General features: G+C 38.3%; 2 protein-coding genes across 4 annotated transcripts; one reads left to right on the top strand and one right to left on the bottom strand.

Annotated features, from left to right (window-relative positions):
* Window positions 1-1871: 1871 nt before the first annotated feature.
* On the bottom strand, window positions 1872-7210 carry irf6 (interferon regulatory factor 6). 2 transcript variants are annotated; one of them, XM_067505575.1, is made up of 8 exons: window positions 6957-7210; window positions 6469-6643; window positions 5531-5726; window positions 5314-5412; window positions 4940-5206; window positions 3464-3856; window positions 3205-3326; window positions 1872-2907 (listed from the first exon to the last, which is right to left on the bottom strand). In XM_067505575.1, exons 2-8 carry the CDS (start codon window positions 6640-6642, stop codon window positions 2677-2679), a joined length of 1482 nt encoding a protein of 493 aa, XP_067361676.1. In that variant the 5' UTR covers window position 6643; window positions 6957-7210; the 3' UTR covers window positions 1872-2676. The 2 variants fall into 2 exon arrangements, with proteins under 2 accessions (XP_067361676.1, XP_067361677.1); XM_067505576.1 differs by having other exon boundaries at window positions 3205-3323.
* A 6380-nt stretch (window positions 7211-13590) lies between these two features.
* On the top strand, window positions 13591-22142 carry LOC137127708 (uncharacterized protein C6orf132 homolog). Of its 2 annotated transcripts, none has more exons than XM_067505035.1 (5): window positions 13591-13835; window positions 15473-15573; window positions 17883-17970; window positions 18503-20519; window positions 20626-22142. In XM_067505035.1, exons 1-5 carry the CDS (start codon window positions 13757-13759, stop codon window positions 20720-20722), a joined length of 2382 nt encoding a protein of 793 aa, XP_067361136.1. In that variant the 5' UTR covers window positions 13591-13756; the 3' UTR covers window positions 20723-22142. The 2 variants fall into 2 exon arrangements, with proteins under 2 accessions (XP_067361136.1, XP_067361137.1); XM_067505036.1 differs by having other exon boundaries at window positions 13592-13835; window positions 15473-15561.
* The last annotated feature ends 609 nt before the right edge of the window (window positions 22143-22751 follow it).

The raw sequence follows: 22751 nt of genomic DNA, 5'->3' as shown, positions 1-22751 counted from the left end.
GGTTCAAAAAGAATGAACAGTAGTTAGAGAATAGATTAAGTCAAAAAGTAAATGTCAGCAACGTGCCCAAGTTGTTTTTGTTTTTTGTGTTTGTCAACTGCTTGTTAAACCTATGGACTTAAGTGAAGTGTCAATCCACTTATACTGGCAGAAACATCATCACAACAACTTGCTTAGAGATGTAATAAACACATGACCAGGACAATGTTTCCTCTGAAAACCTTGGAGTAGGTTTAAACTGACACACTGACCAACTTCCACAATATGGTGATCACTTTAGCTACAGTCCGGGATGTGTAGTACTTAGAGTTAGATCCATATTTATTTGGACAGTAACATGATCGACATCATTTTGGTTCTCTACCACAATGAAGTTGAAACCATCAAAATGTGCTTTAAGAGTATTCTGTCAGCTTTAATTTAGGGATTATTTAGAAATCACAGCCATTTTTATTCACACCCCTAGTTTCAGGGGTTTAAAATTATTTAGGCACACCAATATACCCAAATGTGGAGGTGCTATGGTCCAGAGCATGAGTGGTTCCTTTCCCTTCTCCAAAGTACTTCTCATTTTGCTGGTACAAATTAGACCTTTTAATCTGTTCATAAGAAGCTGAAACACACACAGTAGAAAAACACTGTAATACAGTCCTGTTTGCATGTGGTTTGATCCCCAGGTCCTCTGGTCCAGACTGAACTCCTTGTTGCACCGGATTTGAGGGTTAAACGTGTTGTTGGTTTGGATAGTGTCTGTCAAATGAAAGAAGAAATGTAAACCCTGTGTCTTTACTCTGCTCAAATCTTCTATTTATAGATACCTTACAGATACATCTACCTCATGGGGGCTGTTTTTGACCTGGACAACTATTGTCAAGTGGGTTTTCTTTACCAGGAATATACTTTTTCTAAAATTTAGAAAAGTTGTTTACTGTGGTCTTTTTGCACCATTATTCAAGTTCACTGGACTTTATATTGATATTTACCACCAACATATTCTAAAGGCAAATACAACGTGTGACATCAACTCTAGACCTTTCATCTGTCTCCTTACGTGAGCGAATTATAAGAAAAATAAACTAATGAGCGAATAAAACATACCTGACCATGGACCAGCTGAGCAGCAAACACTTCAAACTTTCTTGAGCCACTGGGGCTGGGGGTTTATAGGTTAAATATTTCACATTGCCTACATGGTTAATACACAGTTTGTGTCACTGTCCAAATGTACACAGATCAGCCACCACATTGATACTAGTCTTAATAATGTCATGGAGGACAGGGGTGAGCATGATCATTCTGAGCAGGCTGCAGTTACACAGCCCCTCTGTGTGCAGAGGTACTAAAGTTCCAAACTCAGAACTCAAGTAAGTGACCTAAATAAATCTACGCTACAGGTACCACTTGAAATTTTCTACTCAGGTACCAAGCAGATTATTCATATTTTACTGATAGTGGAGTAATTCAAATTTTTTACTAAGAAAACAATTTATTTTAAACAATTCCGATTGTGGTAATTAATGCCACCGATGTTTAACATGCAGGATTGTGATGATTTCTTTAGTTTTTTTTTAGCCAGGGGGCCTGGTGGCTCAGTTTTGTTTTCAGGATGTCTAAAATGATTTTTAAAAAGGTGAATCTTGTTTGTTCTTTCCAGGCTTAACTTTGCCACTAGAGGTCCACAGTGTCGGCTGGAGCACAAATGTAAATCAAACTCTGCCTTAACAAAGAGCTATAGTAAACAGTTTTGTTCCCAATTAGCTCAGCAAAACATTGCCAAAGTTATTCTAAAATTGTGCTGCATATTTTACTCAGTTTGCACAGAAACTGTTCTAAATGTCTGTGATTAATAAATGAATGAATAGAATCCAACATTATTTTGGCATTTTTATTGATAAAATAAACGATTGCAGGATAAATGCAGAAACTCGACTAGCCAAAAAACACAATTCAGCACCCCAAAGTGCAGATGCATCCATGTTAAAACAAATCCATATAGCTGAATATTTTTGAGTTATCTGGCTGTATACACACACAAAAAAAGTTTATAATTGCAGATATGAAAAGAAAAAATAATATGCAATATAAAAACGGAAAAATAACTTGAAGACAGAAAATGGCTACTGCTCCCAAAAGTTAAGACTTTACGTCAGTCACTTGTTAATTACATGTGCACACAGAAAAATGGGACATCAAACATAGATGGCGGAACAATATTCTATCAATCCATACTTTTACATTTGCCTATAATTTTACAAACAATATAAATGTATCTCTTGATATGTTGTTCAACATATAAAAAGGTTAAAAAACAAGGTATTCTGCCATGTTTCATAAATGACAGATTCTAGGAAAGGTTGGTACCTTCTGACTATGTTGGATAAATAAAGCACAGGGCAAGTTCTGTAACTCATTAACTATCTTAAATGTTCCAATACAGCAAGCAGGACTTTGGTCCTTGGAGTCACAGCTGTGTACGGTTCATGCACACATACAGCAGAGTAATGCTACAGTGAGGCTTCTATAAACAGCACAGTCATACTAGAGAAAAGCTAAGAAGAAAATCAATCCTACAGTGTATTGCACACACTTCTATAATTACATTTATGTAATTCCTTGCTGGCAGTACGTAACTCTCAGTAGCAATGCGAAACATACACAGATACAGTGTGGGCTGCTTTATTGTGTCTGCAGAGCCTGGACAATGTTAAGGCCTGGACCTGGGGGCAAAGCCCAGCCATCCTGTCCCTGGTGGGTCTGTAGCAGGCAGTACAGCTGCTTAAGGTGTGTCACTATGTTGTCTTTGATATCTGGGATTGAAATCTGCAGGCGAACACTACCGCTGTCAAAGGATCGTGTGTTGTCTCCAGAAAACATCTCGCTAATCATACGGGCCACCACAGGAATGACCTGAAGCACAGAAGGCACCAACATGAGTCACTGCAGGAGAGACTACACATGTAAATCCGATTCTTATAGTTGAAAAAAGTTAAATGAAGTGCAGATCGAATTTACCTTTGTACATTTTACTCCTGCAGGAAAATATTTGCATGCAATCTAGAGATTAGTCAATCAGTTCACAGAAAAATGAATCTCAGGTGCTGTTAACATAGAGTTTGAGCAGGAATTAACTGAAGAGTCTAATCCCTGTTTCACAGGCCTCCACTGTTCCTTGATAAGCAAAAAAAAGACGTCAACATTTCTCACCTGAACCATAATAAGCTTCCGCTCCTTGGGCTTTCCATCAGGCCACTCCTCTCCAAAACATAGGTTGATTTCAAACTGAGGAGGCTCTGGTGTCTGACCACGCTGGTGGGCTATCACACCTGCTTATCAGATATTTTTATTTATCTACCACAACATAGTATTGTCTTTCCCAAAACTTAAAGGGTTGCAAAGCCAAAGACTTTATTGTTAAATTAGCATAATCGGTTAAATTAAACAGTATAGTGAAATTTCTGCTTACCACTGAGAAAAGACTCCAAACAGAAGAGTTTGACCTTCCTCTGTCTTTCTATAAGGTTTGGTGCAGCTGGATTTGGGGCACAGGGACCAGACCAGTATACCTTACACTGGCAGAGACGGACTGCATAGATATCATGGCCATTGACCTCCAGTATTAGACCTCTGTCCATCACATCAAGCAGGCGGCTTGTAAAGACCCTCTGCTTGTCATTGGTGATGTGCTCTGTAGTCGGAAAGCGCAGTTGCTCCAGGTTTACAGGCCCAAAAAGTTCTTCCTGGTTGACCATGGGGCCGAGGTCTCCGTAAAACAGCCTGCATCCCTGTGGGTTACTGACGGTCACTGTGGGACACATTTCCTTCCCGCGGTACAGGAACTGAACCTCCAGGTCTGTCACTGAGTCACAGACAAGTGTAGACACATGTTAGCACCATGTGCGATGTGGAACTGAAGCTAACAATGGACAAATCACACGTAAAAACATCTTTAGAATTCCTACCCTAGGCTTCATAAAGTACAAGCTGAGTTTCATCTGACTTAGTAACATTATGAAATGTTAAATAATGAATTACTTCCACTAACAAGTACTGGCTTGAAGCTACAATCATAAAACACAGCGTCTATAAAAAAAAAAAAAAAATTTAACTACAGTGCCTACAAATTGATTCATGGTCAATTTACTTTTTTGTCTTTAAAAAAACTTAATAAAAAACTTTTAATTTTATCAGAGTATTCATAGGTGTCCTGCAGACTTCCCTCACTAGTCTCCTCCTTGCACAGTCCCTGAGTTTTTGAGGAAGGCCTGCTCTAGGCAGATTTTTCTATGTTTCATATTCTGGCTATTTGTTAAAGATGGATTTATCCTGAGATATTCATTGATATACAAATGTCTTGTATCCATGCACTGCCTTGGGTTTTTTATTCATCTTTTTGATGCACTGATTGGACTGTTTTGTCTTCATGGTGTAGATTTCAAGCAGGACACTGTCTCACCTGTCACTGGACCTTCCAGATAATGATGTACTTATACTATAATTTAAACACATTCAGGGCAATCTCCACTTAGTTCTGTGACCAACTGGCTTTACTGAGGTAAATTAAGTTATTTAAATACTTATACTATAAATTATTTTCTGTTTTATACTTTGTTTGTTTGTTTGTAGAGATATGTTTCTATCACGATACGAAGGGGTCTTTTTGTACATTTTTGTCATGATTCCAAGGAAAGGTGAAAGCGTGACAGAACAGCACATGTACGTTATGATCATGTAACTGGATTTGCCAACAAAAATATATTGAATATTGTAAAAAATACAATGAGGCTTTACTGGACTAGGATGATACAGCAGGTGTCACACTTCTGCCTGTTTTTTCAAATCTACTGACAAGAAGAAATAAGATGACGTGTGGGTTTTAAATTATTTGCAGTGATGACTCGATTTCCACATTTTAACAGCACTAGAAACAGGGTATGCTTACTCGGGAGGGAACTGATCCACATTTCTGGAGAGGCAAATAAGGCGTCAGGTAGAGGATGATGCTGCATGGACTGATCAGTCAGAGGCGCAGTGGGCAGATCAGCCAGAGGTGTGGGGTGCATCTCCACATCCACAGGCTCCTCTTTAAGCCAGGTTTTGTCTCGCTCTTCTTTGGGCCAGACCTCGTTTGAAGGGGGACAACTAGGAGGCTGTACAGATGAATCTGAGCCCATTGGAGACCACAAGATGAGAGGGGACGGACTGGTGCCTAATTAGGAAAGAAAGAAGGATTTGTTGCAGTTGTTGTTAACTGCATTCAAACTATATTTATTTGCATTCCTTTTTTATTAGCTGCCAAGAAAAAAAGTCATTCACCATTGTTTGGGTATGGAGGCAGAGACTCAGGTGTATCGGGAACATCTTCCTCACCACCATCTTCATCATGCGGAGTCCATGACCCAGCATCTGAAGAGCCTGTGTGTTGAAAAATAGAATTAAAAGATAATAACATATGTCAAATTAAAGTAAAATGAGAGATTTAAACATTAATTGAGGAGGAAGATCTGTCAAACTGAACATGCTCTTCGTCTACCTTGGTTACTGAGAGGCTGTGGGATATCACAGACATCATATATCTTCAAAGGATTCATGGGGACCTCTTTGGTGCCATCGTAGACTAGGTTGAATTCTCGGCTTTTGTTCAAGGCACATCGAAGTTGAGCTTTCCACTTTGCAGGATCAGGTTCATCGACACCCTCCTGGAACTTCCCGGTCTCCACAGCCCATGCCTAGAGGACAGAGGTATCGATATCACAGATCTGTTTTAATATTTCTATATTCCTGCACTGGATCCACATACTCCTATTGTTTTTTTTTTAAGGTGGTGTGGTAGATGATAAAGAAATACGTTTTGACTACCATTGAGTTACTGTACATGAATCACTGTAATGAACTATTAAATGTATTTACAGTTATAAAAGTAGAATCAAAAATTTAAGGGAAACACATGCACATTGTCACTTGAAAAATATTACAAAAATTAAGACAAATAAAAAAAAGGTACAAATATTACTATACTAAAGAAGATTGAATGCACTGAATACAACATAAATAAACAATTAAATACAGATTTTTTTGGAATGCAGTAACACAAATACAGGGGCAATGCTGGTACCAACCTGCCCTTATTTCCCATGTCTAAGATCCTGTGGTTTGTACACTAATGCTTGAAGCCACTGAGAGATCAAAATGCAAACCAAATGTTGCTCCAGAGGCAAACTGCTGGTTTGTGCTACAGAATGTGTAGCACACATTTAAGATCCTTAAACATGAAGGCTATGAAGCAACACTGATCTCGATTGAGGTGGAATGAAACAATATGGACTAAAAACATGGTGGGAAAGTGCCGGCGGTGCGTGTTCTTTCTTAGAATAAACATACACATACATACACACACACACACACACACACACACACACACACCCTGTGTACGTCTGTCATCATGCCATCTGATAAAGGTAGAGATTTAACCTTAAATATTGTGTCTTCGTCCTCGTGCTGTGGTGTGTGTCGCGTAGCGTGTTTCCATGGGATCCTGAAGCGCATGGCCTCACGGTCGATCCAGACCAGACCCGGGTATCGTCCGCTGTCCACCTGAGCCACCAGCCAGGGCTTGAGGCGGACACGTCGAGGGGTGACTGACATCCTGACAGACAGGCAAACACAGCAGTCAGTCCACGGTTCAATTCAAGTCTCAATCACTTCCCCAAATACCAGATACGTTTAATGCTTTCAGTAATAAATAGGAGCCGCGTTCAATCCTGCACGTCTGCAATTTCCAAACATTTCAAACATGCTCGGTTACTTTGACAGACGCCACTTCATATGTCTTTGTTTGTCGTCAGGACCCTAAAGGTCACCGTATGTTTGAATGTCAGAATCACACTACACTAAAGCCCGAACGTCAATAACCAAAGCAGGCTATTCAAACACGAAGCGAAAAAAAACCCCACACATACCTGTTGCGAACCAGGAAGTTCCTTAGATCTCTCTTCCTCGGCCTGCTGACCAAAAACTGAAAAGAAAAAAAAAAGGCTCTTTCCTCCGAAAATCCAAAGCTCCCGCAGATGTCCTCTAAACAAGAACCACCGGTAGTCACTTTAACGGGCCCGGCTGAAGATAATAACAAGAGAAAAGTTTATTTCGGACAACACTGTAGAGCTGATGTTTTTCACTTGGCTTGGCCCTTCCCCTTTCCTCACCGAAACTCAGGTACGTCTGTGACGTCACGCCGGTGACACACCTTATGTGAGCAGCTGTTGGAAGAGGAAGGCACGTGGACAAGACGCAGTTTTATCTCGAGCATCTGAGGACACATTTGCACAATATTATAATGGCCAGGTATCCATAATAATTATCAATATGTAATCATGTAATATTGCTTTAACATCATGATACTAACACATGTAGAAGTGTGATACACACACTTCTACATGTTGTTTACTTTGTAAAACATTAATATAAGATTTCCCACTCGCCCCCAATTCGGAGTGGTCTTCCTTCCTTTGTATACGGCCCTGACTGGTCTATATTTAATATACCTATTGCCAAAACTGAGTCTGACAGGATTTGCCAGACAGAGCAGGTTTCAGAAAAAAGAACACTACGCTCATTATGAAGTGGCACAAGACAGGTGGATAGTTGATCATGATCCTGTCATAATAGAAGCAAAAACAGCCAACAATAACAAGCCACTCCTTAAAACCACTCAAGACTTTGGCAGCATGTGTCCATCATCCAGATGTGCATCTTTCCCTTTGGATTTCCTGGTTTTGGGTTAAAATATTTTTTGAGCTGCATAATGAGCCTGTGGCCGTGTTAGGCTAAGTCATGCTTTTTTGACATACTGGAGGGAGAATAGATGTTTGTAATCACTGTGCCAGGGTGTTTTAGATTGTTTTGGGTCCATGGAGACCACTGGGCTCCAGAAAAGAAGCAAACGGAAAAGAAGTACCTCTGGTGAAATCCCACCTAAGAGCACGAACGTGCGGACACAAACTGAAAAGATCAAACCGCCAGCAACACTTGTCGAACAACTTTACGGTTATATGTTGAAGAGACCCTGGTGAAGGTTAAGAGCTGAAACACATTAGTCATATAACAATAAAGTTGTTTGACAATCTGCAAGTGTTCCCAACGGTTTGACCCTTTCACTTCCACAAACCTTTGACATTGCAAAGGTTGTGTTTGTCCCGTTTTGGGTAACAGACCTTCCCAGTGATGTATTCAGTGGTTCTGAAACAGAGAGGTCCCCCCAAGAGGTCCCATTATAAATCTGTTGAACACAATTTATTTTGTGTTTTATCTGATTTGGGTTTATTAATATTTAATAAAATTCTTTTTAAATTTTGCCTATTTTCACTTTTGCAGGCCCACTAAAAATACAGGCAAAATTTTGGCAAACTCTCCACAGTCAGGCCATAACCTGTAATGACAGATTACACATATAAGTAATTGAATGAGTCATAAGATAAGAAACAAGTACCTCTGATTAAAAAGTGTGCCATGTGAACCAAAGGACAAAAACAAACATAGTGTCTTATTGTCTTCATTTTAAATGTTTCAAGTCCATGTGTGTCAGTCACATCAATAAGAACCATGGATGACATGTTATGTCCACTCAAGATCCTATGCATCTAAGTACATACACCCAGAGACTATCGCCCTCAATATTATAACACAGCCATTCCTCAACAGAGTGGGCCATATGGGGCATGCAAAAATGAATAAAAGCAGCCACCTCAAGATATTTTAAAAACAATAACATTGTGCAAACATACACACCCTCTTGCTTTTCAAATCATAATTCAGTGTACTGGTAGGATACCTTTTGATGAACGAATCAGCAGATTAAAGGAAGACAGTCATGGTGATGCTATCTTTAATCTTACAATATGCACCACAGCTAAAGTACAGTGAATCTATTTCTGTGTAGTTACATCTAACCCATTTAAAGTACAGAACAGTTTCAATGTAAGGATTTTATTAAAAAAAATAACAGTTTAGGAATTGGGTCAAATGAAGCAACATGTCGTTGGAAAACACTACAGTTAGTTCAAAGCGAAGATGTTCAGTTTGAAATATTGCGGGGACCACTCAAGATTATTCTTTAAGGGAAGATATTTGAGTTTATGCGGTAATGAGCATTTGCTCTACAAATTCCGAATAACAATGACTACCTGCCTGTTTGACATCTAGTGCCAATACTCCAACCTTTACTGAGTCAGCCCTTAACCAAACCAGATCCCCTCACTCACTCTTAAGAGGGACTTCAGATTTTTCCTACTGCCATTTCTGCTGCTGCTCCACCAGCAAAGAGAAAACCCCACTCACTTTCACCACTGCCTGCTGACTCACCGCACAATCCACTTCAGACTTTTCCCTTTTTCCTAAATAAAAACTAAACGTACTTTATTTGCAGATTTCTTAGTTTCTGTTATTTTGGTCCCGACCACTGTCATTACAGCACACACAATAACCAGAATGGGTGATAATATAAAAACCAAACATAATAAGCATCAGCTTCACAAAAAACACCACACCCACTTCAGTGTTTATAGGACCCTATAAGGATAGCGCCACAAGACCTCAACAAAGTGTCTTCAAGAAAAACAACACAGTGTGTCATTTTGGACCCACACAGCTGAGTTTTCTGTCAATGCAAACTTTGTATAATATAAATTATTTAGTATTAGTGAAGTTTTTTCCATTAGCTCATTGATAGCTGTATCATCTGAGAAGCTGATTTTGTAGTTTCCGGGACAGTACTTGTGCATTATTTAGCATATATAATGTATAATGTTAGAAGAATGGGGAAAGCAACACATTCCTGTACTGCACTGTTCGAAACAGGAGCATTGCTGACTCTGACCTGGGCATAAGCTTTGTTAGAAAAGAGTAATGCCAGCTAATAATCCAATGGATAACCTGCATTTCCATCAGTTTCTTAATCAACAAGATCTTTGGCGAAAGACAAACATCTTGTTGGAATAGTCCTCTGCTGACATATAATTACAAATTCCATCAATTACACAAATGGATAACAGGTGACACAAAGAGATCATATTAGAAACTGATGAAAGTAAATGTTTTATCTTTTAACCAGTAGATGTCAGCTTAGTGCTGGTTCTTTGACTCTGCATTCTGCATTACCACAGGGCCCCATACACATCTAAGCCTATGGTGGGATTTCCACAGCTTTATGATTGTTTCAGCACAATACTTGGGAAAGTAAGAAAATCTTATTAATCACCAAGTTATCATGACATATCTGACAAAATAAAATCAACGTTATGTGAACAAAAGGTATGCAGACCCACACAAGCTTTACTGTCAACAATTTTCCCTGGAAGTACTGAAAGGTGCCCTTCAAGCATCTAAACTATGCACATTCTTCCACAAAATACATTTAGTTCATATATCATCTCTTTCATTAACATTTATGACAGATACCTCATCTTGAAGTCATGTAAAACATTTATTGTATTTTGGTCATTTCCTTATACATCAGTCTCTGTAGGCAAAGTGGATGGTGATGGGAGGAAATAATGTGGTGTCTGTGCTGGTGCAGTCTGCGGTGCATCAGGACGTGCACCTGCCAAGCAACAATAAAAGGAGATAAAATGATTATCAACTGTGTATAATGGCTTTATTATTTTATAAACAATAATTATAAATAATTAAAAAATATAGGAGAAGTGTTAAATGGTCTGCATTTATTAAAACAAATACATCAGACTTTTATATTATGTACATTTAAGGTGGTTTCATATATTTTGTCACAATAATTTTTCTGGTAGTTACAACCTGTCAGTTTACCCCTGCAAAGGATGGATTTATATATATATGTATATATATATATACATATATATAGGTAAAATGGTAGAATTTGACATACCTGCCCCCCAAAAAACAGATCAGTTTAAAACCTCTTTTCAACTGTGCTACACTATTTATAACCTGTGCCTCAGGCTGACCACCCCTATAAAATATTTCTAGATCTTCCCCCCTGAAGCACCTTACGATTGTTTCTCATTTACCCATTCACCTACAGAATCACACGAAGATGGAAGCTACACATTAGGGTTCAGTGTTTCTAACATTGGGACACTGTATTTATTTATTTTTTTGTCCTTTTCGGCTTCAACATTGGATCAACATTGCATGTTGATGCCCTTCCTGACGCAACCCACCCCAATTTCTACCGGGCTTGGACCGGATGGGAATGGGCTGTTAGCGGTCGCCCAGAGACAGTTCGACGTATAGCCGGGACCAGGGATCGAACCACTGACCCTGTGGTTTGTGGACGACTGCCTTACCAACTGAGCTTTAGCTTTGCCTTACATTGGGACACTGTATTCACCATTCAAAATTTCACATTGTGTTCCTCCTCACTCAATGTGCATATCTGGAAACAAATACATAAATAAAGGCCTGAATACTGAATAATAAAATTAATAAAGAGCCCAAGGAGGTCATGGTGTGCAGCGTGTGTTAACTTGGATCTTGAATAGCACTTAGCTGTAAGTTAAGCGTTGTAAGGCAGGAAACATTCTCTCTTGCCAGCACATTCTTCACATTGTCAGCAGCATCACTCTGCAATCTAGAACCAGATTGTCCAGTCTGGTTGCTCTTCAGGACATCTGGGGTTTACTGTAGGTGTGACAGACAGTGACTGTAGCCAAACACACTGGCTGGGTTTCTTTCTGGCTGTGTGGATACCTAAAAAAATCTGCAGGCCAAAACTGCTCCTACCTAAATTCACTTCCTTAAACACACCCAGTGAACATTTTCCATCCTACATGTACTTTATACATTTTTTGATAATATGAGGAAGAAAATAGCTTTCCTTATCAGCTCTTCTTAGTGTAATAATATCATTAAGATTAAATTATTGACAGGGGGACATACTCAGAAGTAGTGATAAACTACCTAATGTGTGAAAAGAAAACCTACCATTTATGCAGTAATGGGCCTTGGGTTGTTAGAATACCATGTATTGAATCTTATTTAACTTATTTAACCTAAATGAATTAAACAGTGAATACATGGTAATCAAAGCTGTTCAGATATGTGTCTATGTTTTCACACAATGATGATTGCATCAACAAATAATTACAATTGCTAAAATTGTGTATTGGTATGAAACTATTTAGATTAAAATATTTGAATTTTTTTATTTTACATCTGTTTGTTTAGGATATTTCAACTGCAGTCAATTATAATTCATGATGCACCTTTTAAATTCATTCTAAAGCTTTAGCTGTAGGTAGACAAGAAAATACTCTACTCTATATTAACTTTATTCTAAATCTAAATGTTCAACATTGCTCAACTGTGGCATAAAAAAAGGTTGTGGATTAAAATCCATAGTCTTTCCTCTACCGTCTCAAATGTAGAGGAGTAATACATACATTTGCAGTAAATTTAAAACTGGAGTAAAGTCAATTAGTCTGTATGTATTTAATTACATTCCAGCACTGGTTTTCCGAGCACTCGAAATCAGCTCACTTTACATTTATTACATAGGCCCCTTGCTTCACCATCCTTAGGTCAATATTGCCATGAAATACCTAAACAGTGACACAGATATGTAATAAAATTCATAACAAAAAAGTTATATTTTAAACCTTAATTCTTAACTGTACAAATACACAGGGAAAACATCACACACTTGGTTATTTGTTATGTTTGGGCTTCCAGCAACATTAATGAAGAGAATGTATGTTTTTACCAATTTATTTTTGCTTAGGTTAAGATTACTTTAGTTACTTATTGTTCAGAGTTTGGCTTTGGTATATTTTTCTAGTATTTTAACCAATAATTGTTAAAAACTGCTCAGCTAAGTGCCATGTTTACATTTGCCATATTTGCCATTTCCTCAGTCTCTTATATTTCAATATATTTTGTGTACCTGTACACACTACATACACACATTGTAAATACTCAATTACATATAAACAATTCTAAATACATGTTGACATACATACAGTATATAGCTGATAGTAAGAAATAAAAGAGACAGTAAAACATATACAGTTGACTATGAAATATGAAATACAATGATAGAAGTCATGGGAATACTGTATCTGAGTAATGGCACTCATTTCCAGCTACTTTTCACCTAAGGACCACAATGTAAATGGTTTTAAACTGTGCTATAATACGGTTTAATAATTTTTAACGTAATATTATGATACAATTATATAATAATATGATGTCAGTTCACATCAAAACTCAGTTTTTAATGACCATTGTTAGGCTAAAGAATCAAATTCTGCTTTTTCTCAACACGTTTTGAATGACTATGCATCAGCATGTATTTCCTCTAGATGAAACCCCTGTTACATAATCAGTGAGTCCTGACAAATTTGTAGACCACAGTTCTTTGAAGTGGAGACAAACGATGAAAAAACGATGATCAAACCAGAGCAACGAGATCATTGTGCTCCATTGGCATCAAAGTGAGCAAACGAAAGACAAGAGGGGCTGGAATGTGGCTGAAAAAAAGAGCCGAGGTATCACCTGTTGGGAGTGTACTCAAACTTGGAGGCACAGTAAAAGGGGAGGAGGCGGAGTTAGCTCCATTTTCTCCGTCTGTCCCGAAAAGTTCGCATCAAACCACTGGAACCAGCTTTACCTGGAGACCGGTGGTGGACCTGTCGCGAAAGTAGTTTACCTGCGCTTCAACCTTGGATTAATCGTCTGCCCAAAATGTGCCAATAATTCCCCCAGAAGCAATATTGACTAATCAATAATCATGAAGAAGGGGGCGTTGAATTTTTTGGGTCGAAAGAACCAGTCTCTTTTCGACACCAATATCAAAATCAAAGACATGGGTGAGTACACTTACACAGTTGATTTACCATAGTCTGTGATGGAGTTTTAAGTATTTACAGGAACGATTTCCTAGAAACTAACATGACCTTTGTACTTCAAACGTTTTAAACGTCTCTTTCTTATATGCACACTTCATAACAGTTAGTAGATCACAAAGGACATCTCGATTTTTATTATAAGCCTGATGAACATGGAGCAGGAGACGCCATCAGGAGAACAGCTTGATTTTATGTCAATGTTCTGTATAAATCTGGACGACCCTGCCCATTTGGATCCATGCTGATCTGTCCACTAAATGTGCGGAGCTGTGTAGCTTTAACAGCTTCTTATGAAAAAAACAATCTGAATATCCTGTTGAAACCACAAATCACATTACATTCGTTTGTTTTGTTATTATTTCAAGAACTGAAAAGATGTATTACTGTACTTTATTACTAGTGCACTCATATTTGTTAAAAGAGCTCTCCAGTAATGTAAATGATGACCTTGCATTTACTTTACATTTCATTCAACGTTTTAGTTGAACACTGAAATTGGATCAACTAAATGTAATACACCTCAGAACAGGAATAGACAACTTGCAAGCTATATTAAAGGCTATGGTAACATCAATCCCACAATATCTACATCATGTGTTGATTCAAATCAGACAGGAGCGCAAACAAATTTGTTGGGATGCAGTTCCAACAGAGTTCTTCCTTCTGGGTTCTTCCTAGTTTTTAATGGCGCCCTTTGATTACTTTTTCTTTAGTCCTAATGAAAAGTGTCACCACAGAGAGCTGACACAACATGTTAAGTGCCTGTTAGTGTAGGTGTCTTTCATCAGTCATTGCTGACACTGGAACGAACAGCAAAGCAATGGTTTTTCAGCTGCTGTGGTTTTTTTGTCTTGTTCTTTTCTCTGCACTTAATGGTGACATTTTAGCTGTTGGGTCTTCACCTCAGTGACGTTGCTCTTTAACTCACCTTTGCCCTTAACCCCTTTCGATTGAAGATGTACGATAAAAGCCATCAGACCATCTGATCATTTCCAGCGACAGTGCAGAGGGATCCTTTTGCCTCTCTGGCATCAGCATACAGACATTATAGTATTTTTTCACTGCAGTGTTTAAAGACATGAAAATCTTTGTCATGTGATGCCATTAAAATATAAACAACTTAATGGCTTTAGCTACAGTTAAAAAAACAAATCCAAGTTTTTTTATTTACTTCCTGGCGTCAAAAACTGAAGGCAATTTATGTCTGTTTGGACACTGTAATTATTACACTGTAACATTGCCCGTGCAGCTGTGTATAACATTTGAGTTATTTTGTCAATAAGAGGAATATTTTACCAAAATGTAGGATGACCTAACAGATCCTCCGCTTAAATGACAGCCTCTAAAAGGCTGCTTTGGTGCCTACAGTATCTCATTACCTGTGTGATGACTAGAATGTGGTCATCTCTACCTGAAAGACCAACAATAGTTTAACAGCAGTCAAATTTGGGGGGTTACTCCAGCTTCCTCATTTGTCAGTTGTGTCCAAATTATTCATGGATCATTATTAGAAATTGAATGTCTAAAATATGTTGAAGCTTGCTTTAGTGTTAGAGGTCTGCCAAAAGGTATTAATACTCTGCCTTTTATTTCCCTAGATAACGTGGAATTGGTGCTGGATTCAGCAGCGGCCCCTGAGTCAGGGACTGCCAGTGTGCGGGCCAGACCCACTGTCAAGCATCATGCTGTGAGTATCTCAGTAAGTCTTCGTGCTGTGTAGATATTTATTTTCCGATGGCAAAGTAACACAACATACAGTATAGTCTGGACAGTCTCCAACCTGCTGTTTACACATCAGTGATTCCTTCATTTTAACTCGATATCTGCAGAGCTGCACAGATGCAACTTACTGATAAATGGACAGTTTAGCGTTAAATGGACATTTTAGTGTTTGGCAGAGTGTGTATGAATCTGGGTCAGCCTAAATAATTACAGGATCATGAATTTAAAAAACTGACTAAAAACCAAGGTTAAGTAACGTATGCACAATAACTCTGAGTTTAGAGATGTTTACCTGTTCAGTGAAAGTCCTTAAGCAGAGAAGCTGAGTCACTTATCTTTCTAATACCTATAATTTACTCTAATGTGGCAATGATAAACAAACATACCTGCTTATACTTTTTCTTCGAATGATGTGCACTAGTAAGAAAAGGTTTAACTCAAAAAGGTATTATTACCTTTCTGAGGTACATAACATACTGCATTTGTCCTGAGCTGTTTTTCAATTGTATTTCAAAATGCAGTAATCATATTTAGATATTACATTGTTTTTGATACTATTTGTACTTATATATACTTCACTAAACTATATGACAGTCACAATTGTTAGTTACTTTTCAGATCGTGATTTTACAAAAAAAATCCATAACAACCTTATACTTTAATTTCCGGTTGAGATATTGATAGTGCATTTCCTTATATAGAAGTTTGAGTATAAGACTTCTACTTGTAATTGAGTATTTTGAAATTGTGGTTTGTGATTATGCAGGCTTTGCACATAAACTACGGGAGGCATTTACATAAAGGATCCTAATATGTCTTCCATCATTTGTAATGCCTGTGCATTACCATATTACTTCACAATAAATAGTAGAGATTTCCAAGAGATTTGGAAAAAATGACATTTACTCATAATAATGCTTTTGAGGTTCAATTATATCAACCTGCTGCAGGTATAAACATCCCTGCTGCTGTTCACACACCTCAGTGTTTGGGAGTGTTCTGTGAATGCATATGTGGCATGTGTTGGATGTGCCACACCCAGCACCACATGGGTAGGACAGCTCAGCCTGCGACAGATGAAACTGAGTCATAGTGCAGGGAACAAACAGATGAAATCAAACTGGAACATACGCCATTGTTAATGACACACCCTCAACCTTCGATGTAGGGTTCAAACTATCGCAAGAAGCCACAAAGTGTCCTGTGATGAGCACAGTGTCATTCTAGGTGTAATATTAGGCATTCAACTTATTTTAAGTCTTAAATATTTTCCCTTCTAAGATAAGCATCTGCAAGTCAGATGTCTCTGACGTTTTTTGCGCTTTGCAAATATAAACTACATGAGAACATTCTTTTCTATAACAACTTTATTGCCTAGAATTTGAGTAGGTATGCTTTACATTTATATAAACATGATAATATGGGGTGAGAGAGTTTAGATCATGTTTCGAAATCTAATTTATTAGACCTGTGTGTGAAGTGAAACTAGTAGGAGTTTGTTGATTTATTGCAGGAGAAGGTTAGTCAAAGGGCCTGCAGCAGTCTTACATCATAGCTACATCAAGTTAGATTTTTTGAACATTTGAAGGGCATACATGCTGTTAACTCTCGTGGATTTGTAATGTGTCAACACAGTCTGTGTTTATTTTTGGTGGCACTGAGCCATGAAGAGAACAGTTTCTCTCTCTTTTTCTCTCACACTTTTTCCTCAAAAACACACCCACAGACACACAGACACATAAACACACAGGTATCTAAGTGACAGCCTGTTTGGCCAGGTCTACTTTAATGCTAGACAATGTAGTGAATAATAGGTGTATCCTCTGATTCACTTGTACTCCTCATGAGTGAAATATGTGAAAGCTTGGTGTACAGAAATTATCCCCAAGCAACATGTCGCCACAAGTTTCGCTGTCACAAAACTTTGAGAATAAAAGAGTAAACTATTTGGAAACAGAGATTATATTTTTGCAATAGTTTATATTTTACAGAATGAATTTACACATAAGACATTTTAGAATTTATATACACTAAGTTCTTCATAAAACAATACCTGAGAAAAAAATAAATGATTTGGAAGCAACTTTTATTCTATTGATGCTAATAACGTGATAGGTAACCTGTTTGTGAGGAACACTGGCTGCTGTGATTGTTGAGAACTGGTTTGTTGACTGAAACAGTGAATGCTTGGCAGTTTATATAATCTTTACCGCTGTCTTTCAACTGTGCTTTGTTTCATGTGTCTCAGAATTATCGACAGTTTGATGATTTTTTTTTTCCTCACAGTCCTCTGACAGTTTTCAGGGGTTTGCTGTCCCAACACCGAAAGTCCCTCTTCTCCCTCCTGTCAATGGCCCAAAAGTCAATGGTTCAGGTAAGCATTCCACCTCCTTTTTCAACATTAACATAGGAAAGGCTAAAAACAGATTACACACCTTGATCATTCATGGTATCTTTTGTACGACTCAGTTCAAGGATCACAGTAATGACAGTCCCTCCACAAAGGCTTTAAAATACACAGTTGGTAAATGTTTGTCCAAGCTATTGCTCAATAATCCTGCTGAATGTGTCCAAAAAAGCTATAGCAGCTGGCAGGCATTTTACAGAATGGGAGTGTTTGTCTTTATAAAAAGAAAATTATGTCATTCATTTCATTTTAGCTGTGAGCAAACTGAGGTTGAGTAAGATCCTTATCTGACTGGTTTATCGGAAATAATGCTTTGCTATACCTTAGTGATATTTCTCTTGATGTAGATATTCTGCTTGCCAGTTGTTGATGTAGTGTGAAAGCACCAGCTCATAAATATTATATCATTATGTTAAAGTCACGTCACATTCTTGCATTTTGAGCAAAACAGCAGTGGACTCTTCTCACCACCGATTCTCCTTCTTCTCTTTCTTTGTAGTTGGTCAAACCAAGTTATCCAACGGATCGGTTATATCTGTACCTGACCTTGTGGAGGGGGAAATATTTGTTCCTCCTCCTCCCTCAATGGCACCTCCACCCCCACCAGAATCTTTCGTCCCTCCTCCACCAGACTTCATTGGCGACCTAAACTCTCGAAACCTTCAGCCTCTTTCAGGGTCCACTTCAAGATCCAAATCTATGGAGGTAGATCATGCTTTCTTAAAACCACCGCCAATGACTCCACCAAAGCCCCCATCAATCGGCATGACCAGCACTGCATCATCTATACCCAGTTCTTATCCGCTGCCAGATAAAATTCCTGAACCTCCAAAATTTGCCCCACCACAGCCACCTATTGAAAGGCAACAAAAGACTCATAAGGCACCACCTCCAAAGCCCATTAGACTGTCCTCTATTTCCACCCTTGACTCCCCACCACAAACTCCTGCCCCACCTCCCCCTGTGCAGGCACCCACACTCTCTAGCTTTAATCCACAGAACACAGCAAAAATTTACAGTTTACCTAAAGCCTCAATTCTCAGTGGATATGAGGACCGTGACACAAGACCCAAACAGATGTTGCTCCTGGAAGATTCTGTATCTGTTAAATCCTCCCCAGTGCTTGTCCAGGTGGATGGAAAAGCCCCGAAAGAGGCTACTCCACTTAAATCAGCTCCCAAAGGGGTACAAGAGGTGAATGAGAACTTGCAGATTACCCAACCCTCTCAACCACCCCCACCACAGCCAAAGAAGGAAGCTCAAACGGTGGCAGTTTCAGGAGAGCCAGATATAGCCAAACCGCCCCACTTTCCATCACAGCTTCCGAAAATGAACAGTACTCAGGTGAATTTAGAGCCTGGCAACAACAAATATGAAGGATCTCCAAGTCAGATTCGTAAATTCAGTCCGTTAATAGATCGTAAATTACGCAATCTGAAAAGTAGTGAAACCAGTGGGACACGAGAGGGACATGGGGCTTCTCCACTGGCTCTTTTAATGGCAGCTAAAGAAAGGGAGAAACACAAATCAACCCCCTCCCTGTCACAAGAAAACACTGCTAAGAAAAATGAGCAGCAGAGTGCAAGCATTCACCCTAGTGATTCAAGTCCCAATTCCTTTGTTGTTGTTCCACAGTCTAGCTCTTCGCCTGCATCTAGAGTACAAGAGAGTCCAAAGCCCATCACTGTTGTGGAATGTACGCCACCAATTCCAATTCCTACAATATCCAACAGTACCCCACTGGTTACAAATCAGCTGCCATCTACCAGTCCAGCTCTAAGTCAAATTACCGGAGCTGCATCCCCAAGTGTAACCAGCCTGGGTGAGCTGACACAAAAAGCAGAGCTAAGCCTTTCAAAATCTCAACAGGCACAGCCTGAGAACAGTAAATCAGCGTTAAGCATGCCAGTACTTCCTCCACCACCAGAGTTTGATGATTTAGATGAGCTTATGGAGCCTCCTCCTTCCATACCTCCACCTGACCCTCCTTTGAAAAAGTCACCAACACCAACCGTGAGCCTTTCACCTCCAGTTTTAGCACCGACTGTGAGTGTTCCTTCTCCAGCTCCAGTTCCAGCACCAACTGTGAGCCCTCCCCCTCCAGGTCTGGTTCCATCTCCTCCTCCTAAACCTAAATCCCCAGTCGCTCCAAAATTTCCACCTTCAGACATCAATGTCAAACCAAAGTCCCAAGTCCAGACAAAAACTCAAGTGGTCCCTACTCAGCTACCATCTACTCTTTCACCCAGTCAGGCCACACTTCTGAGCATCTTACAAAAGAAGATGTTGGAAATGGACCATAAAATGGGCCCAGTGAGAGAGGCAGAATCTGGCTCTGATGACTGGGGTACTCCCTTGTCTGATGAGGACAATAAGGTCCCTGTTGTCTCCAAAGCTACACCACAGAGCAAGATTAACCTTGTGACCAAGAAAGCAGCAACACTGGACATGCGGGAGTTGGAGGGTAAAGTTTTAAAAAAAAATCAGGAGACATCCTCAGTGAAAGTTCCCACAAGGTAAGATGTCCAGTAATCAACATGACACATACACTTTTTTAATATTGTAATGTCAGTGTCTAGGTTCAGGATCCACTTATAAGCATAAATGTATTCTTCTTTTCAGCAATGGACCATCAAAACATCCCTATGGTTTGACCTTTACAGTTCGGCCTGGTACTAAACAGCCTATTACTCTGGTCAGTAAAGGGGAGTCTTCTTGAAGAAGAAGAGAAATTAGACATAAAGTACAGCAAAAGTTAGTACCCCCTTATTCTAAAAATGACTAAAAGATTTTTTTTACTCAACATAATATTTAATGTACAATTAGATGCAAGTCTTTTTTAATCAGAAATGCTTTAAACTTAATTATTAACTAATTTATTTAGAGGGATGCAAACTTGTACATGTATTTTTTAAATTTTCCTGAGATTGAATCATGTCAACTGGACTTTCTTTTTGGTTAGAAATATTTTGTTACTCACCCAAGCAGCAGACGAAGTCCAGTTGACATGATGTTATTGTACTAGGTAGAGTTTATGTTTGCATTGCTCTACATGCAGTTTTTAATGTAAGACAATGCAAACTTTAAGCCATAATACTGTTGCACATTCAGCTAGTACACAAATGTTTTTTCATAAGAAGTAACAAAAATGGTAAAGGAGTCTATATAAAAAATAAAAATGTGCAAATGTTTGCAGCCCCCTTGATAATTAAATTAGAAATTTACTTTTAGTTTGGATAAAGAAACATTTTTACATTTAAGTGTGCATTAAATGTATGTTGGTGAAAAAAAACCTTTTTGTTATAATTTTATTGCCACTCCAAAATAAAGGGTACTAACCTTTCACATGACTGTATATGGCCCACACTGGTTTTTGTATAATACACTTTTTCATTCCCAGGAACAGAAAAAAGCAGTTTGAGCATTAAGGGTTATTGGCTAATATGTTAAGAATGTTTTATAACAATAGTCAGCTTAGTTATTAGTCATGTATAAAAAAACTAAATACAAACACACACAAGCTTGTTGTGGCTGCTGTTGTTTATCAGTGTGATTATTCAGTGTCTTTATCTTTACGAGTTTTTGATTTAGAGCCAAATACCCGGCAAATACTATCAACAGTATGCTTAAATTAATGCTGTATAACAATACGTTGAGTGAAAAAACAATCTACATTATACGGCAGTTTGAAAGGTCATATGTAAAATTGAATGTAAAATACAATAATATAAAATGTAATTGTTGTGGTTTATGGTATAACTTCGTCCCATAGTTGCGATGTTATTACGGTTACATGTACATGATGCAAGTCCACTGGAGCCAAGCCAAAAGTTAATTCAGATAAGTGCCAGATGATGTCGATCACTTAGTATGTTTGTTTTTCATATTTATTGATTTAGGAAATTTTGCCATATGTATACAGGTTGTTTTACTTCATTACAAATGTATGAATGTAAATACATGTTGTTATGCTCTACATATCAGTATGAAACATATGTGTTGTTGTACGTACATTGTAAGTTTGTTAAATTGAATATTTAAGTTATTGATCAGCAAAGTATCCAACAACATAACTGGAAAACAAATCCAAGCAGTAAATGCATGCTTTAATAAATGTCAGTTTTTAATCACAGCATAAAGATTTTGCATCAAGCCTTCTTAGTTATTAAAATGTTACAGCAAACCTAATTTACATCAAGTTATGATAGTCATTAGTAAAAACCAACATTAAGCTTTTGGATGTGGATGTAAAATAGATTGTTTAGCCAAATATCATGATAGTTGAACTGCACTTTATATAATAGATGAAGAAACTGTAAGTAAGCAGTAGCATAACTTTGACCATTAATGTAATAATAACCTTACATGTTTCCCCTGACATGATCTTAGTCTGGTCAATGTATTTTTATATTCACAGTAGATTATAATCAATGTTCATTTCAAATTCCCATGTGAAATGAGCAACATTTAGTTAATATTATAAAACAATTTAGCATATAAAGTACACCCCTTTGGCATGATATCATGACATTGAAAGTGTGCAAGGACTCAATTGATGTCCAGAATCAGTTTACAGTCAGTTATATATTGTGCTTTCTAGTTCAAATTACATTTTAAGTACATTGATATATAGCCCTGGTGGTTCAGTGGTAGAGCATTGAGTTGGGATGTAGAAGGCCGCAGGTCTGAATCACACCCTACCAGGTGTGGCCCTACCTGCCCAACAACCAAGGACCAACTTGGTGCTG

This window comes from Channa argus, chromosome 5 (genome assembly GCF_033026475.1).
Source record: "Channa argus isolate prfri chromosome 5, Channa argus male v1.0, whole genome shotgun sequence".
NCBI classification, from domain to species: domain Eukaryota; kingdom Metazoa; phylum Chordata; class Actinopteri; order Anabantiformes; family Channidae; genus Channa; species Channa argus.
Note: the sequence above shows the minus strand (reverse complement) of the source record. Positions and strands in the feature narration are given on the sequence as shown.

Excerpts from the sequence above, each read along its gene's own strand:
- LOC137127708 (XM_067505035.1), top strand. The coding sequence starts at position 13,757 with ATGAAGAAGGGGGCGTTGAATTTTTTGGGTCGAAAGAACCAGTCTCTT. Across the intron at positions 17,971-18,502 it reads CCCAAAAGTCAATGGTTCAG|TTGGTCAAACCAAGTTATCC; the intron begins GTAAGCATTCCA and ends CTTTCTTTGTAG. Across the intron at positions 20,520-20,625 it reads TCAGTGAAAGTTCCCACAAG|CAATGGACCATCAAAACATC; the intron begins GTAAGATGTCCA and ends TCTTCTTTTCAG.
- irf6 (XM_067505575.1), bottom strand. The coding sequence starts at position 6,642 with ATGTCAGTCACCCCTCGACGTGTCCGCCTCAAGCCCTGGCTGGTGGCT. Across the intron at positions 5,207-5,313 it reads GCCTCCATACCCAAACAATG|GCACCAGTCCGTCCCCTCTC; the intron begins GTGAATGACTTT and ends TTTCCTAATTAG. Across the intron at positions 2,908-3,204 it reads GGAAGCTTATTATGGTTCAG|GTCATTCCTGTGGTGGCCCG; the intron begins GTGAGAAATGTT and ends TCTGTGCTTCAG.